This window comes from Portunus trituberculatus, chromosome 35 (assembly GCF_017591435.1).
Source record: "Portunus trituberculatus isolate SZX2019 chromosome 35, ASM1759143v1, whole genome shotgun sequence".
In the NCBI taxonomy this organism is placed as follows: domain Eukaryota; kingdom Metazoa; phylum Arthropoda; class Malacostraca; order Decapoda; family Portunidae; genus Portunus; species Portunus trituberculatus.
This window is the reverse complement of record NC_059289.1, coordinates 13,013,426-13,028,425: the sequence shown is the minus strand read 5'-3', so window position 1 is coordinate 13,028,425 and position 15,000 is coordinate 13,013,426. Positions and strand designations below refer to the sequence as shown.

At 35.0% G+C, this 15,000-nt stretch overlaps 1 protein-coding gene across 16 annotated transcripts in view; it reads right to left on the bottom strand.

The window, feature by feature from the left end:
• Nucleotides 1-15,000, bottom strand: part of LOC123513061 (protein unc-80 homolog) — a 154,928-nt gene that overhangs the window by 120,369 nt on the left and 19,559 nt on the right. For 13 of the 16 annotated variants that reach the window (XM_045269877.1, XM_045269885.1, XM_045269887.1 and 10 more), the window contains exons 7-10: nt 6,908-7,082; nt 6,421-6,575; nt 5,933-6,003; nt 32-43 (exon numbers count right to left, since the gene is read on the bottom strand). In XM_045269877.1, the coding sequence (XP_045125812.1) occupies nt 32-43; nt 5,933-6,003; nt 6,421-6,575; nt 6,908-7,082 (413 nt within the window). The remainder of the gene's footprint in view (nt 1-31; nt 44-5,932; nt 6,004-6,420; nt 6,576-6,907; nt 7,083-15,000) is intronic. The other 3 variants (XM_045269881.1, XM_045269883.1, XM_045269878.1) reach the window with 2 other exon arrangements.

Below are 15,000 nucleotides of genomic sequence, written 5' to 3'. Positions count from 1 at the left end.
CTTGTACATGCAACCATCAAAACAGGCCTACCTAGTCGACCTGCTGTCCACATGAGGGAGAGAAAAATAAATATATACATAGAAAATATGGCTGGAAAATATATTGGTATTTCATGATCCAATTCATAATCAAGACTGGAAATTTCATTAATATAGGAAGCATCAGGAGCTAAAGGGTCAATTGGAACAAATAAATCTTATGTACTCTACAATTCAAGATTGAGTAAACTGTGCAGTGAGAAGAAACTTATGCTCAGTTGAAAGTTGAATTATTCCTTTTGAATAAAATTTCAGTATTGCAAACTATATTAATTACAATCCACCAACTTCTACTTAATTTGCTTGCAATATCATGTGTCTATATTTTTCTTTATCCACTTAAAATGGATGGTTTCTACCATTCTGACAATTTTTTAAACAGCTATATAAAAAAAAAGCAACTTATGCATTTGAGTAGCCATATTTGTGATTCACACAAATTTTTAAAAAGAAATCATAATTGTAGTTCAGTGCAGAGAATATACATGTAGAAAACATATTCAGTTCTGCTTTATTAGTAGTTAATGATCTAAACAATAGAATTCACACAATCTGCTTAACCTCACAATCAATGCATTTATTGGTTAGTCAGTAACATGCTGAACCTTCATGCTAAGTCCCAGGCTTGATTCTATGACACACCACCTTTCTCTTAAAGCTCAAATTTGTATGAGCTTTGAGGTCAATTGCTTAGTATCTTAATATACTAAATGTGCTGAGCGTGTTATTATTATGTGCCGAGTTTGTGAGAAAAGACAGACTGATTTTAAGCAATATAAGTAAACTATTTGAGTGCATGTTTAAATGCACAAGAATATGCAATATTTATACAAAAATGCACACAAATAGATTTTCTGTTGATGTATCACTACTTACTAGAATTTTTAAAAATATGAAAAAATAAATCAAAGCACAATGATTCCATCAATCTCTGCAACCACATCATTTGGCAGCAATTATTCAGGTCATTCACTTATGAAGCTGGTGAGATGACAGAAAGTAGATCTTCTGTACTGCACACAAGTCACACGATAAACCTATAACCTAGTCAGTAAATTATTATTCCATAAAATTTACAATTAATGTAAACTCTTCTAAACCATATATACAATCAATTCTTGATTAACATGAATGTTATGTTCCTGGAGATGTAGCGTTGTTCAAAATCACATTGCTCAAACACAATTTTCTCATAGAAAACAATGGTAATAGATTGGGGGAGGGGGGTTACATTCCTGGTCACTGGGAAAGTCTGAGTATTTTGGAATTTTGTTACTCAAACCATAAAAAACACTATTACTACATCACTAGGTCACAGAAACAATAAAGATGTGGTGATTGAAGCTGGCAGTGGTGATGTTGCTGTTCCTCAGATCTGTTCGTTTGCTAAGGCTTTGTTATCATTGACATGCTACCTACAAGTTGCATGGATTCCATCCCCTAGGTTTCATTCCAATCACAATTTTTGTTAAGTAGGCTATCTAAATGATAACCTATATATTTTTTATGTTTTTAAAGTCAATTAGTTCACAAAACTAATAATAATAGGTATCTAAGCAAAATTTATGCGTAGGTAATGACAGAGACATGAGTCTTGGTTCACCTTCGCAGCAAAGGTAAATCCTGCCTGATCGTTGCCTTCCCAAGCTGAAGAAGGCAGCATTCGTTCTTAAGAATAATCATTTCTTCTGGATGGTATCCTTCAACTGAAGAAGGTGAAGGTACCGTTAAGAATCCAGGTGAGAGCATCTCAGTGCTATCCCCAGAAGCAGTGTGGGTCATCAAGTCAAGTTAACCAGCATTAAATTGAATAAATCACATTATTTAATCCTAATCCTATCTCCTTAAATATCAAGTCTCATTAAATCAAAATCATGTTATTCAAACTCTCGTTAATCGAGAGTTGACTGTGTATATATATATATATATATATATATATATATATATATATATATATATATATATATATATATATATATATATATATATATATATATATATATATATATATATATATATATATATATATATATATATATAGCCCCTGCTTAACGAAGAGGTTACGTTCCTAAAAACCCTTCGTTAAGCGAAATTTCGTTAAGCAAACCGATTAAACAAGTTTAACCCTTGACTTGAACTTCCATTGAGAGTAAACAAAGCGAGAGTGCATCATAGTACAGTGAAAGGTTTAATGAAAGTAAAAATTATGAAGTTAAACATTTAGGCAGTTTAATTTAAGTCATTATAATGTAAACTAATGTATGTATGTATCTAACTTTATAATGTTGATGATCTTAAATTTATGAAGGGAGGGAGAGTGAAACGAGAAAGACACTAACCGGCAACCTGTGGAATGTAAACAAAGGGGGCATCATTGTATCACATACAAAACTTATGTGATACAATGATACAAGGCTTTCCATTTTATCCATTGTAGAGTCACAAGTTCAGGTGGTTCTTTTAGCTTGCAAGGAAGATACAGTCTCACCAGCCTTCTTAATAGAATCTGCTGACTTGAAAATAGTAGAGACAGTAGATGGAGTCAAGATGATGGCGAGCAATGCTATCTATTACTTTTATTGCCTCTCTCGTGTCTGTGAATAATATCCAGCTTCACTTCGAGAGTAAGAGACTTCCTGGTCTTCTTAGCAATGCTAGGCGACATTGCAGGGCATTTTGGTGGTAAGTTGAACGAGGGAAAACGAGCTGCTGCTGACGCTGTTATTGTTTTGAACAGGGGGAGTGAGTGGTGCGTGTATTGTCCATGAGAGGCGCTGGTGTGTTCAAAAACTTGTCGGCTTGTGTGATACGGCAGTGCTTTCAAACTTGGAAAAAATTACCTGGATAAAACTTCGTTAAAGCGAGTTTGGTGTTCGTTAAATGAGCAGATGGTAGTAAAATGAAACCTTTGTTGTAGCGAAATTTCGTTGTGTGAACCTTCATTAAGCGGGGGTTGCCTGTATATATATATATATATATATATATATATATATATATATATATATATATATATATATATATATATATATACAGTAATACCTCGATACGATCGCCCCAACAAACAATTTTTTTGATATACGATGAAAAATTTCATATAATTTACGCCTTGAAATACGAAGATATTTTTAAGATATGAATAGTCATCGGTAGGTGGCACAGCGATCACTTGGCTGCCCGCGTCCACCCGAACATTCGGCCCACGTCGTGTATCGTTGTTCATCCTTTGTGCATGTATGTGTCTGTGCTCCTCGGCAGTGTGTATTTTTCCTTAAGTTTTGTGAACTCAAGACCCTGTGATCATGAGTCCCAAACGTAAAATTTTGGCGAGAAACATACAAAATAGCCTGTATTCACATACTGATTACTGTATACTTAGAAATTCAATAAACGAGTGAGTACAAATAGTGTTCTGCCCACACAAAATATCACACATTGAATGATGTGGTATCATCGGTTTACATGGCCTTACATCCAATCGGATTCAGCGGCCTTGGCTAGAGCGATAGAAAACGGGCCCCTTGTATCCTCTCTCTCTCTCTCTCTCTCTCTCCTGTCGCCTGTTCTGATACCACTTTCATTCAAAAGTTGTCTCTCCGTAACATAGCAAGAGACCTGAGGTATAGATGTAAGGTGCACAGGAGAGGTGACAGAATCAGACACAGTGAAATCACTGTTGCTCCCACCATCCATCGTTGGTGACACAGTGACGTAGAGCTTATGTTTACTCCTGATGAGCGTTGCCAGCTCACAAGCAAAGAAAACGTGAAGAAAATAGCCAAAATATAGCCGTAAAAAGCCTAAACGTCTATCGACGTGCTCCGAGTCTTACATGATGAACGTCTATCGACGTGCTCCGAGTCTTGCGTGATGAACGTCTATCGATGTGTCCCGAGTTATGCAGGCTAAGTTGTTATTTTGGGCAATATAGTTAATTTATATCATGCATACAATAAACATATTGTATTTATCTTATATTAAATCTATATTTGGTTGGTATTTAAAGCATGATAATTTTTTTTGGGTGGGGGTAAATTCATATCACAAGAACGAATTAATTCTATTTACATTAATTTCTATGGGAAAAATTTATTTGATATACAATTATTTTTATATACAATGATCATCACAGAACAAATTAAATTCATATGTCGAAGTACCACTGTATATATATATATATATATATATATATATATATATATATATATATATATATATATATATATATATATATATATATATATTACACAAGTGTAAGAAAAATCACTATACGAATTTTTGCTTATACAAAATGTTTTACTACCCCTTGTCTGCTTATACGAAGTTGCTTCGAGCTTATGAATTTTCAAATTCCCTGCCAGAGATGCACAGAAAGCGGTTCCACAAAAACAATGTGAACAAATACTCACATTCCCACTACCCATTCTGCAAGTCTGCCTACAATCTATATTTTTCATAATTTTTGCATCAATTTCTTACTGTACTGTAGTATGCATTATATCTATTGTAGTATTATTGATTAATAATTCATTTGTGAGGATAAAGGGAACAATCTTGGTAGCCTATAGTCTGTGAATCATGTAGACATGAGAAAACTAATGCAGGATCAATGTTCAGTTAGAATTATGCTTGGTAAAACCAATACGTACAGTAGAGCCTGTGAATTATGGTACAGGACGGTTTGCTGGAAAATACATAACCACTCATGTTGGAAAATGTTTAAGGTTCATTGCCAGTGGAAAAATATATCTATCTATCTATCTATATCTATCTATCTATCTATCTATCTATCTATCTATCTATCTATCTATCTATCTATCTATCTATATATATATATATATATATATATATATATATATATATATATATATATATATATATATATATATATATATATATATATATATATATATATATATATATATATATATATATATATATATATATATATATATATATATATATATATATATATATATATATATATATATATATATATATATATATATATATATATATATATATATATATATATATATATATATATATATATATATATATATATATATATATATATATATATATATATATATATATATATATATATATATATATATATATATATATATATATATATATATATATATATATATATATATATATATATATATATATATATATATATATATATATATATATATATATATATATATATATATATATATATATATATATATATATATATATATATATATATATATATATATATATATATATATATATATATATATATATATATATATATATATATATATATATATATATATATATATATATATATATATATATATATATATATATATATATATATATATATATATATATATATATATATATATATATATATATATATATATATATATATATATATATATATATATATATATATATATATATATATATATATATATATATATATATATATATATATATATATATATATATATATATATATATATATATATATATATATATATATATATATATATATATATATATATATATAGATAGATAGATAGATAGATAGATAGATATAGATAGATAGATAGATAGATAAATATATATAGATTTAGATAGATAGATAGATATAGATATAGATTTAGATAGATAGATAGTATATTATAATCTATTTTACATTGATTCGTATGGGAATAATGGTTTTAGTTCACAAACATTTCAGTTTGCGAACGGCCTTCAGAAACAAATTAAATTCATAAACTGAAGTTCCAATGTATGTATACCAATAACACATGATCCTAAAGCCTCTTCTTCAATAATTTCTGCAACAGAAAAATAAAGGCAAAAGCTTAATACAAAGTATGAATTTTTTATTTACCTCCTCCTCCAAGGAAAACATCTCCAAACTGTGTGTTGGAACGTCGCACCTTCCTAGCACGAAGAATTTGTCTGAGTGAATAAATATGTATATTATTAGAATATTACTCATAGGGAAAAAGAAAATTACATAAAAAATAATATGGATATTACACATATATGGTAGCTAATTATGGTGTTATGTGGTAATCCTATTGAGAAATGCACTGGAATATGTAGATTATTCTTTGATGATATCAGATTGTGAATGGTGAGCTGTCAAAAAATGTGTTTCATTCACACAGTAGCTCTAAATGATTCCACTAATTTCATTGAAAATTTGAACACTATAGCAGTGCACTCTAACAGTAATATATCTAGTACATATACTCAATCAAAACAAGAAAAAAATGTCATAAGAGAGAGAGAGAGAGAGAGAGAGAGAGAGAGAGAGAGAGAGAGAGAGAGAGAGAGAGAGAGAGAGAGAGAGAGAGAGAGAGAGAGACATACCTACGAGGCCTGACAGCAGTAGTGAAGGCAGGCACATCAGGGTGTCGGTACTCCCACAATGCAGTCCAAATTTTCAGGCCATTTTCAAGCCTGAAATTCTGAAAGTCTGACTCCTTCAGGGTATGGAGGAGTGGAGCAAACAAGTACACAAAAACCTGCAGACAACAAATAAAATATATAAGACAAGTTCCACACACACACACACACACACACACACACACACACACACACACACATATATAAACAAACAAGCATAGTTAAGGGAAGATATTGAGATACATAAGACTTCCATATTAACACTTATATATATATATATATATATATATATATATATATATATATATATATATATATATATATATATATATATATATATATATATATATATACAACACAACCTATAGATTTACCCAATTTGACCACTTTCTAAATCAGTCAATAAAAAAAAGTCAGATAGAATAAAAAGTGAGATGACATGAGCTACAACCTGGATTGTAGTAACGGAAAAGAGATAGGCAATGCTATCACCAGGCTCTCGAACATGACTGGAGGGCTCATGGTCAGCATCTGCACATTCTTCAGCTGCATCCAAGATCACCCAATGCAGTGTGTAGAGCAGCTTCGTCTCAGCTGCTCCAAGATTTGTAATTGTTGATTCTCGCCTGTAAATTAGTAAGTAAATGTTGATCTTACGTGATGTATATCATAGGCGCCTGCTTCCTCTCCCCCTTCCTGTCCCTCTTCCCCAGCCCTGTGCTTCTCAAACTTTCTACATCACTCTCTCTCTCTCTCTCTCTCGTACCTAAATGTTCGGCACATTTTTTACAATATAACACACGAGAGAGAGAGAGAGAGAGAGAGAGAGAGAGAGAGAGAGAGAGAGAGAGAGAGAGAGAGAGAGAGAGAGAGAGAGAGAGAGAGAGAGAGAGAGAGAGAGACTTAATTGAAAACGTGAAAGTTGAGTGAAAATGGAAGACACTAGGAGGGTGGAGGAGAGGCCATCTGTATCTGGGTCCAATGAAGTCATGGTGGGAATTCTGAACAGGGACAAAGCTATCACCTTACTTAGTTATTTTTTTAGGTCGTTGAGACTAATTCTGGCTTTCCTTCACTCTCTGGAAACACAAGTGATTTGAGCTAAATACTGATTTAGAGTGATTAAATGTGGGAGAGTATTTGTTTGGTGCTGTATATTTACAATATCAGAGTAATGCAATGTATTTGTAAATCATGAGAAGAAAGAAGACTCCCAAACTGGAATGTATTATATTTTTTTATGCACCATATATTTAAACTAGTACACAAAATATAAAAGCATTCATGGGTCCAGTAACAACATAGGATCCATCAAAGTGTCTGCAATTTTCACCAACAGCACCACAAAACCATTACAATATCAATAAGAAAAACACAGCCAGACTAGGTTGTATTACATTTTCTGAATATAAAAAACATTTTGTTTTTCAGGGAAATAAAGATAATAGAAATGCTGCATCATATAATGAAACAAAAATCTGCTGCATAATTATTCCAAATTTGAAAATACAAGGTTAGACTGTATTCTATTGAATATTATTACTTAGAGCATATCTCTCAGATTTTCTAAGACTTATGTAAAACATCAAAACAATCCTATACATCCACTCAATGCAAGTGGCAGAAAGGAGGCACCACAAGGCATCTCCTACCTAATAGCCACCAACGTTTCAGCAGTATAAGCTCCTGCTCCATCAGGAGCTGGCTTCCTTCTAAGCCATGAGGTGGCTGGAGGAGGGGTACTTGGGCTTTCTGGCTAGGGTATTTCTGTCAAGGCTCAAGGTCATTCTTAAGCATAAGACAGAGGAGTCTGTGTTTCTACTCACATGAGGCTTACAAGATAGGTAAACCTTTTGATATCATACTGGATGAAGCTGTGGTGAACAGGAGTATCACTGTCCAATATCCTTTGACCTTTTTGCTGGAGTCCATCCTGGCAAGTCCTCACATTGCATTTGCCCACAAATGTAAGTATCACATAAGGCAAGGCAAGACCAGCAAGAACCCACACGTCAGGTTTAGGTGATGTTCAGAAGGTAACTCCCGAACTCCCTTGACCTAGGCTTGTGTAGTGTTTACTCTGTCAGGAAGTTCACTCCTGAGCCCCAGCAGTGCTTTAGTGTCAGGCCTTTGGGTTGTTCAGGGGCAATGTGAGTCACTGATTCTCTGATGTATGTCTATAATGCCTGCAGTTGTCAGAATCCCCACATCTGAGTGCATCAACACTCTGAGGGCAGGGCAACACCACTGGGGTAGATCCAACTCAGACCATTTTCAACTTAGACCATCATCACAATCAACTTAGGCTATTCTTGAATTTCTGAAATACCAACTCGGACAATCAAACCAACCAACTCAGACCAACTTGAACCGTCGTTTATTCCAACCACACATTTTATCTATCCTTCAAACACTTAGTCACTTAGTATTTGCAGCACAAGAACAGCTTCAGTTAGGTACTTTCTAAATAAAAGATGCTGTGTTAATGGAACATTCAAAGTTGTGAGACAACTTCACGCAGCTTTTTAGCATTGACGCTTTCATGCAATATGATGGAAACGTAAAGCCATTTTATGAATTTGTTTTAATGTCTGGTAAGAGACAAAGATTATAAGAAAGTATTCACTACAACTAAAGAAATCCTGGATGGACAATAAAAAGTAAAATAAGTAATACTTGATTTTGAGGTAAGTATATGGAAAGCTATCACAGACATTCCCACATATGGTTATGCATGGCTGTCTTTCACTGGGAACAGGCAGTTTGGAGGAAAATATGTACAAGAACTTGGCTTTGGTTCCTAAACTGTGGTACACTTACCACTAACGGCATGTGAAAGCCTTCCAGGTGGTACATGAACACTTTCAAGATCATATGAGATTTTTAGTTAAATCAAATTAATTTATCATAAAAAAAAATATTCACTTACACCAGATAATCTGGCATCAATCAGATGGTGGAGAAGATACAGATACACCCCTTGCTTAATATTAAATTGAGTTACGTTCCTTGTTGTTAGTTCTAATTGTGAATTAATTGATATTTGCTGCAATGGAATTTTTTGGAACCAGGTGGTATGCAGGGACTGTATGGGACCTCCAATTGGTACTTGATCAAGGAAAGTCTGAGAACCACTGGCCAACACAAATGACAATAAAAAATACAAACTTGTAAGAGAATCACTTCCTCCAGCATATATGGCTATTCTTTTACTTTAGTATGAGCAGCAAGTTGGCTTTCATTACCCTTCTCATCTTAAAGACCTTGTTCTGATCAATTTGAACCCATACATACCCGTCGCAAATTGCCATTTATTACCTTTCATGTTATTGTAAAAATTTACCCATACAAGTGCCTGATGGACATGTAGAAAGGCTTGTAAAGATCTTACAAAAAAGCAATTGGGTCACAACTGCTTTTAAATCTTTTAGAGTACATTAGGTCTGAAATATGGCCTCTCAAAGCTTGGCATGTGTTTGCTAGGAGTATAACAATTACCAATAGTGCTGAAGGTTGACATTACTGATTGAATTTGAAAGCTTATGTCAAATACAATTTATTTATTTATTTATTTTTTTTATCTTATAGCATAACACGGCAAGACTTGCGACACTCCATGTTCAGCTATTACATGATGGAAAAAAAAAATGTCCGAATTGCGGCAAGGGTCACCAGATAGGTGGCACAAATTGTGCCCTGAAAAGCTGAGGCGGCTTTCTCCCAGCTGCTCCAAAGCTGCCACTGAGGATGCAAAAAATTGTTTGTACCCAAGCCCACCAGTCCGGGAGCTCTTCCAAATAGACTTAAATTACCCATGCCACGGTCCACGAGAAGAGGACCAAGGCTGTCCCAGACTAGCCCCTGATACCAGCACGCGCCGCCGTCCAGACCACCACGACTCACAAGTAAAGGGATGCCTATAACGACGCCCCTTGGAGTCTGGGACCATTGAAGGATGAAGAACCGACATAACTGGGTTGATCATAAACGCCCGCCCACACACTAAAGTCAGTCAAAGCTCGCGGAGTCGCTGACGCCTCCTGTAAATGGAGCACCGGTGTCCCGTGATATAGTGTGGCTGTGAGTATTTAGATGCGTCTTCTGCGCATGCGCGATCCGAGAGTAGACGACGCCGCGGCCTGCTGTGGCAAAGTATGGCATGGAAACATCCAACGGTATTATGGAGAAGGTATGACAAACATTTCAAGGCCCATGTTTAGTGTATCATTGAAAAATGAGCTATATTAACACTGTTTTCAGTCACAGCATATTTTAGGCCACCCATATCAAACAAGTTTCTATTTCTGCTCTTTGGTTCTTTTTCTACCATAGTGAGGCACTAGTCTTTCCACCGATACATGCTGAAAGCCAATGGCTACTGTAATATAAAAAAAAAAATCGAATTGTTTAAATTCACACAATATCACTTGTCACATTCTGTCATAGCTATAGGCATGACATTATAGTGTCTGTCGTTCGCTCCGGGCCGCGCATGCGCAGAAGACGCAACTAAACACTGTCACGGGCAACACTTTGACATGTGACACCGGCCGAGATGAAAAGCGATACTCTCCGCACAAAGCTTGGCATAAAAAGCACCACCAAAGACACGACGGACGGCCATTTATAATTTTATAGGGGTTATAGCCAGTAGTGGTGGGCAGAAATAGTAAACTCAAGTATTCAAGGAATCAGTTCCTTGGGCGGGCGGAACCGCCCCGGGAACCGGTTCCGCGTTGAATCGGTAGAGCGTTGCTGCCTGGGTGGTAAATGGCTGTCAGCTGAATGCCGAATACCAGCAGGTCTCGGAGACTCGGAACCGCCAGCGTGCTGCTAGAATAATTCTAGCAGCTAGATGAATACGGCGTGCTGGCGGTTCCGAGACTAGTATTTATCAGCCCGCGGAACCGGTTCCGGAATCGTTTTATCGGGGAATCAGTAGAGCATGTCTTGTGAGTACCAGAGTTGGAATGCACTGATATACTCTTATCTCACACAAGATTCCTTTAATAATATACCTACTTGAGCTGTCCTATTTCGCTTCGATGCCATTGTCTTAGTAGATTTGAATGTGATAAATATTTTTTCTCATACCACAAATTTAGGTATTATCTCCATATATATACACCTTTAACACAATGTTCTAGAAAAATCATTGGTGCCTGGAAAAAAAGAAAAACGTTATGATTCGATAGAAAAGTTCTTATATAATCAACAAATAATGAATTATGTGTGTGTAGGCAAATTATGTTTTTTATTCAATCATGAGAATGACCCATTCTCAGTTCGGCAGGGTTAGTTCTTATGAGGTCCTTTTTTTTTCCGGCCATCATCCCAGCATGGGTATTAGGTAATTTTTCATTGATTTATTTATTCTTTTAAAATATTTTAACTTTATTGAATTTCTATAAGGAATTATTTTTTATTTGATTATTTATTTTTATTGACTTTTTTTTTATATTTTTAATGTTTATTTTCAAATATTAACATTAAATACACACTAAGGTTCTCATATACGCTTCATTCATATCCTACTCCTATCTCAAAACTATTGTCCTTTGTCTGGGCATGGAGGAAGGAGGGATTACTCACTAGCACTCAGGGTGGCTACGTAGCATCACATATACATATCACATAAGCACATATACATATCACATATGCACATATACATGAAGAGGGAAAAATTCACATCACATCACGCAAGACTGAAATCATACACACTTTCATAGTTTTATTTACATACATAATATTGTTGAAATATTAACAGTGCAAAATCAATATATACACAACTCTCTGATTAAATTGGTCTTAGTCAGGTAAATCATCAGTCTATCGATAGAAATAGAGAATGATAGAAATTAAATAATCTGCCTTTTAATTAAGCACCTCGTTTCTTGTCTCGCGGGAGCTGGCAACACTCGCTGTACAACTATATAGATACAATTTGATATATACTGTTTTGACAAAATTAATAAACAAAGCTGGACACGATAACGAAGAAAAAGATGTCACAATAACCAGTAAATCATTATGTGATATCTTTACAAGTATAGTATCTCATTGATGATAGATTGAGTAATAGATAGTTATCATAGACATTCATACTATTATACACACGTAGTCCTTTCACAGACCTGCTACCGGTTAAAACGGCAGTAGTAGTCTTGTGATGGCGGTGGTGGTAACAGTGGTGGTGGCGGTGGGCTATACTGACCCATACACATCCACTCAAAAAACACTCTTATATACGGAAAATACTCGTAAACACACTCAAAACACCCCCCACACACATCCAGAACATGTCTACACACACACACACACACACACACACACACACACACACACACACAAGTGAAGTTACGTTAAGTGAAGTGTTGCTATATTACCAACAGTTTTCAAGCCGCACCAAGCACCAATTAAACACCAGCACCAAGCCGCAAGACAAAGTGCAAGCCTTCGCCACAACCCTCCACTCTGCCTTATCTCAATCAATTAAAGGTATTTATAAGGCCATTCACTTATTTTTAGGCTTCCTTTCCATATGAGGGTGAAAACAGTACGCAAATACTAAAAGGAGATAGGTATAGCAACCATTAAAAAGAGCAAGGCGTCAGTATTAACAGCTGATATTTGCTTCCTTCACTTACCGTAAGCCAAACATGTGTCAGAATGCAGCTACCGTCTATTATTTCATATCCCATAGCCAAAAGTTCCCTATATGGCTTAATTTTTGCTTGGTTGGATGATAAAGATAGCAACATATGGAGGTCCGGCACCGCTGTTCCCGGTATTGCCTCCTGGCCGCCTCCCCCCGCGATCCCCCAGCCTGGCAGGCTGGCAGCCTGCGGGGTCAAATACTTTTTTTCAAATATTTCCTAACGGTAATATTATGCTTCCATGGTATGTTTTTATGGTTTCTATAAATGTTTCGTTGTGTTTGAAGTGTTTTTCGCGCCTGTATTGGGTAAATATGTAGCGTTTAGTGGTGTTTTATGGCGTATGTTAAAGGCTTTTAACGGTCAAAATTTCAATTTCCATTTTGAGCTTTTTATTTGAAGCTATAAGTGAGCCTTTATGGTATCAAAGAATCGTCTATGCTCTTTTAAGTGTGAAATCAATCTATTGAGAAATATGTGGACTTTGAAATGGTGTTTGGTGCTGTTGAACAAAAGTCTTATTTTTCTTTATTTTATTTGCTCACGTTTCTGCTTCTCGGTCTAACTCGCTGTAGAATGCCTTAAAAGATAGCTCAGACTCCGTGAAATGTGGTAAAATACTCGCCAAGTGAAAATGGCTTGACTTTCCAGGACGTTTTAGGAAAGTTATTGTTGAAAATGTTTTATACTTTTAACGTAATTAATTTAGACATTTTTAAAAACTAGTTGAGCTGGAGATATTTTGATATTTTGAAAATTAGTTTAAATATTTATCACGTCATAAAATGTCATGCATTCGGCCGTGGCTTCGTTTTTCTAAAAGTCATTTTTAAATCAAATTATTTACGTAATTTAGCCGAGTCACCCCGTTCCCGTTCTCTGATGACCACAGCCCAGGTGGTAAATCATCATTGCCCCAGGCTGGCGCCTCTTTTCCAACACCCCAGTTCTTCAATATTTTGCCTAATATCTATTGATTTCTACGTGTTTTCGTGTGTTTCTAGGTTCAATTGTGTAGATATTGGTAGCAGAAGGAGGAAGAAAGGAGAAATAAAGGAGGATAAGGAGGAAGGAAGGAGAAAGGAGGAGGAAGGAGGAGCAGCCAAGCCACAATACTTAAGTTACCGTCCATTTCCTCAATATTTTGTCTAATATCTAGTGTTTTGATATGTTTCTAGGCTCAGGCGTATAGATGGAAGCAATAGAAGGACGACGAAGGAGAAACAATGGAAAAGGATGAAGAAGAAATGAGAAATAGAAGCGGAATAGGAGAAGGAACCAAGGTGTAATATTTACGTAAGTGTCCCTTTTAATCTTAACATTCTTTATAATGCATGCAGTTGGTTTTGGGAAATATTTGGAGTGTTTCAAGTGTGTTCAGTAGTGTTGCAAGGTGTTATGAGTATGTTTTGTGGTGCATTTTCTGTGTTTTCAGTGTGTTTTAGCCCTTTAAGGTATATTTTACGTACCTTGAGTATGTGGATTGAGATGTGTTTCAGCTAATATTTGCATGTTTTGAGTGTGTTTTAGGAGCATTTTGGGGGGTTGTGTGTTGTTTTGAGTATGTTTTTGCGTTAATTTTGAGTTTTATAAGCTGTGTAGGTGTGTTAGGAGTCTTGGATGTGTATGAGGTTGATCTGGGTATATATTGGGTGTTTCTAATGAGTTTTAGGTGTGTTTGGGGCATTTTGACGGGTTGCATGGCTTTTTGAGTGTAGTAGGGGATGATATTGAGTGTTGTAAGTGGTTTGGGTGTGTGGGGATGATTTTGGTTTATATTGGGTGTTTTTAGTGAGTTTTAGGAGTGTCTTGCATTTTGACGTGTTGCATGGTGTTTTGAGGGTGTTTTATGTTAATTTTGAGTGTTTTAAATGGTTTGGGTGCGTGT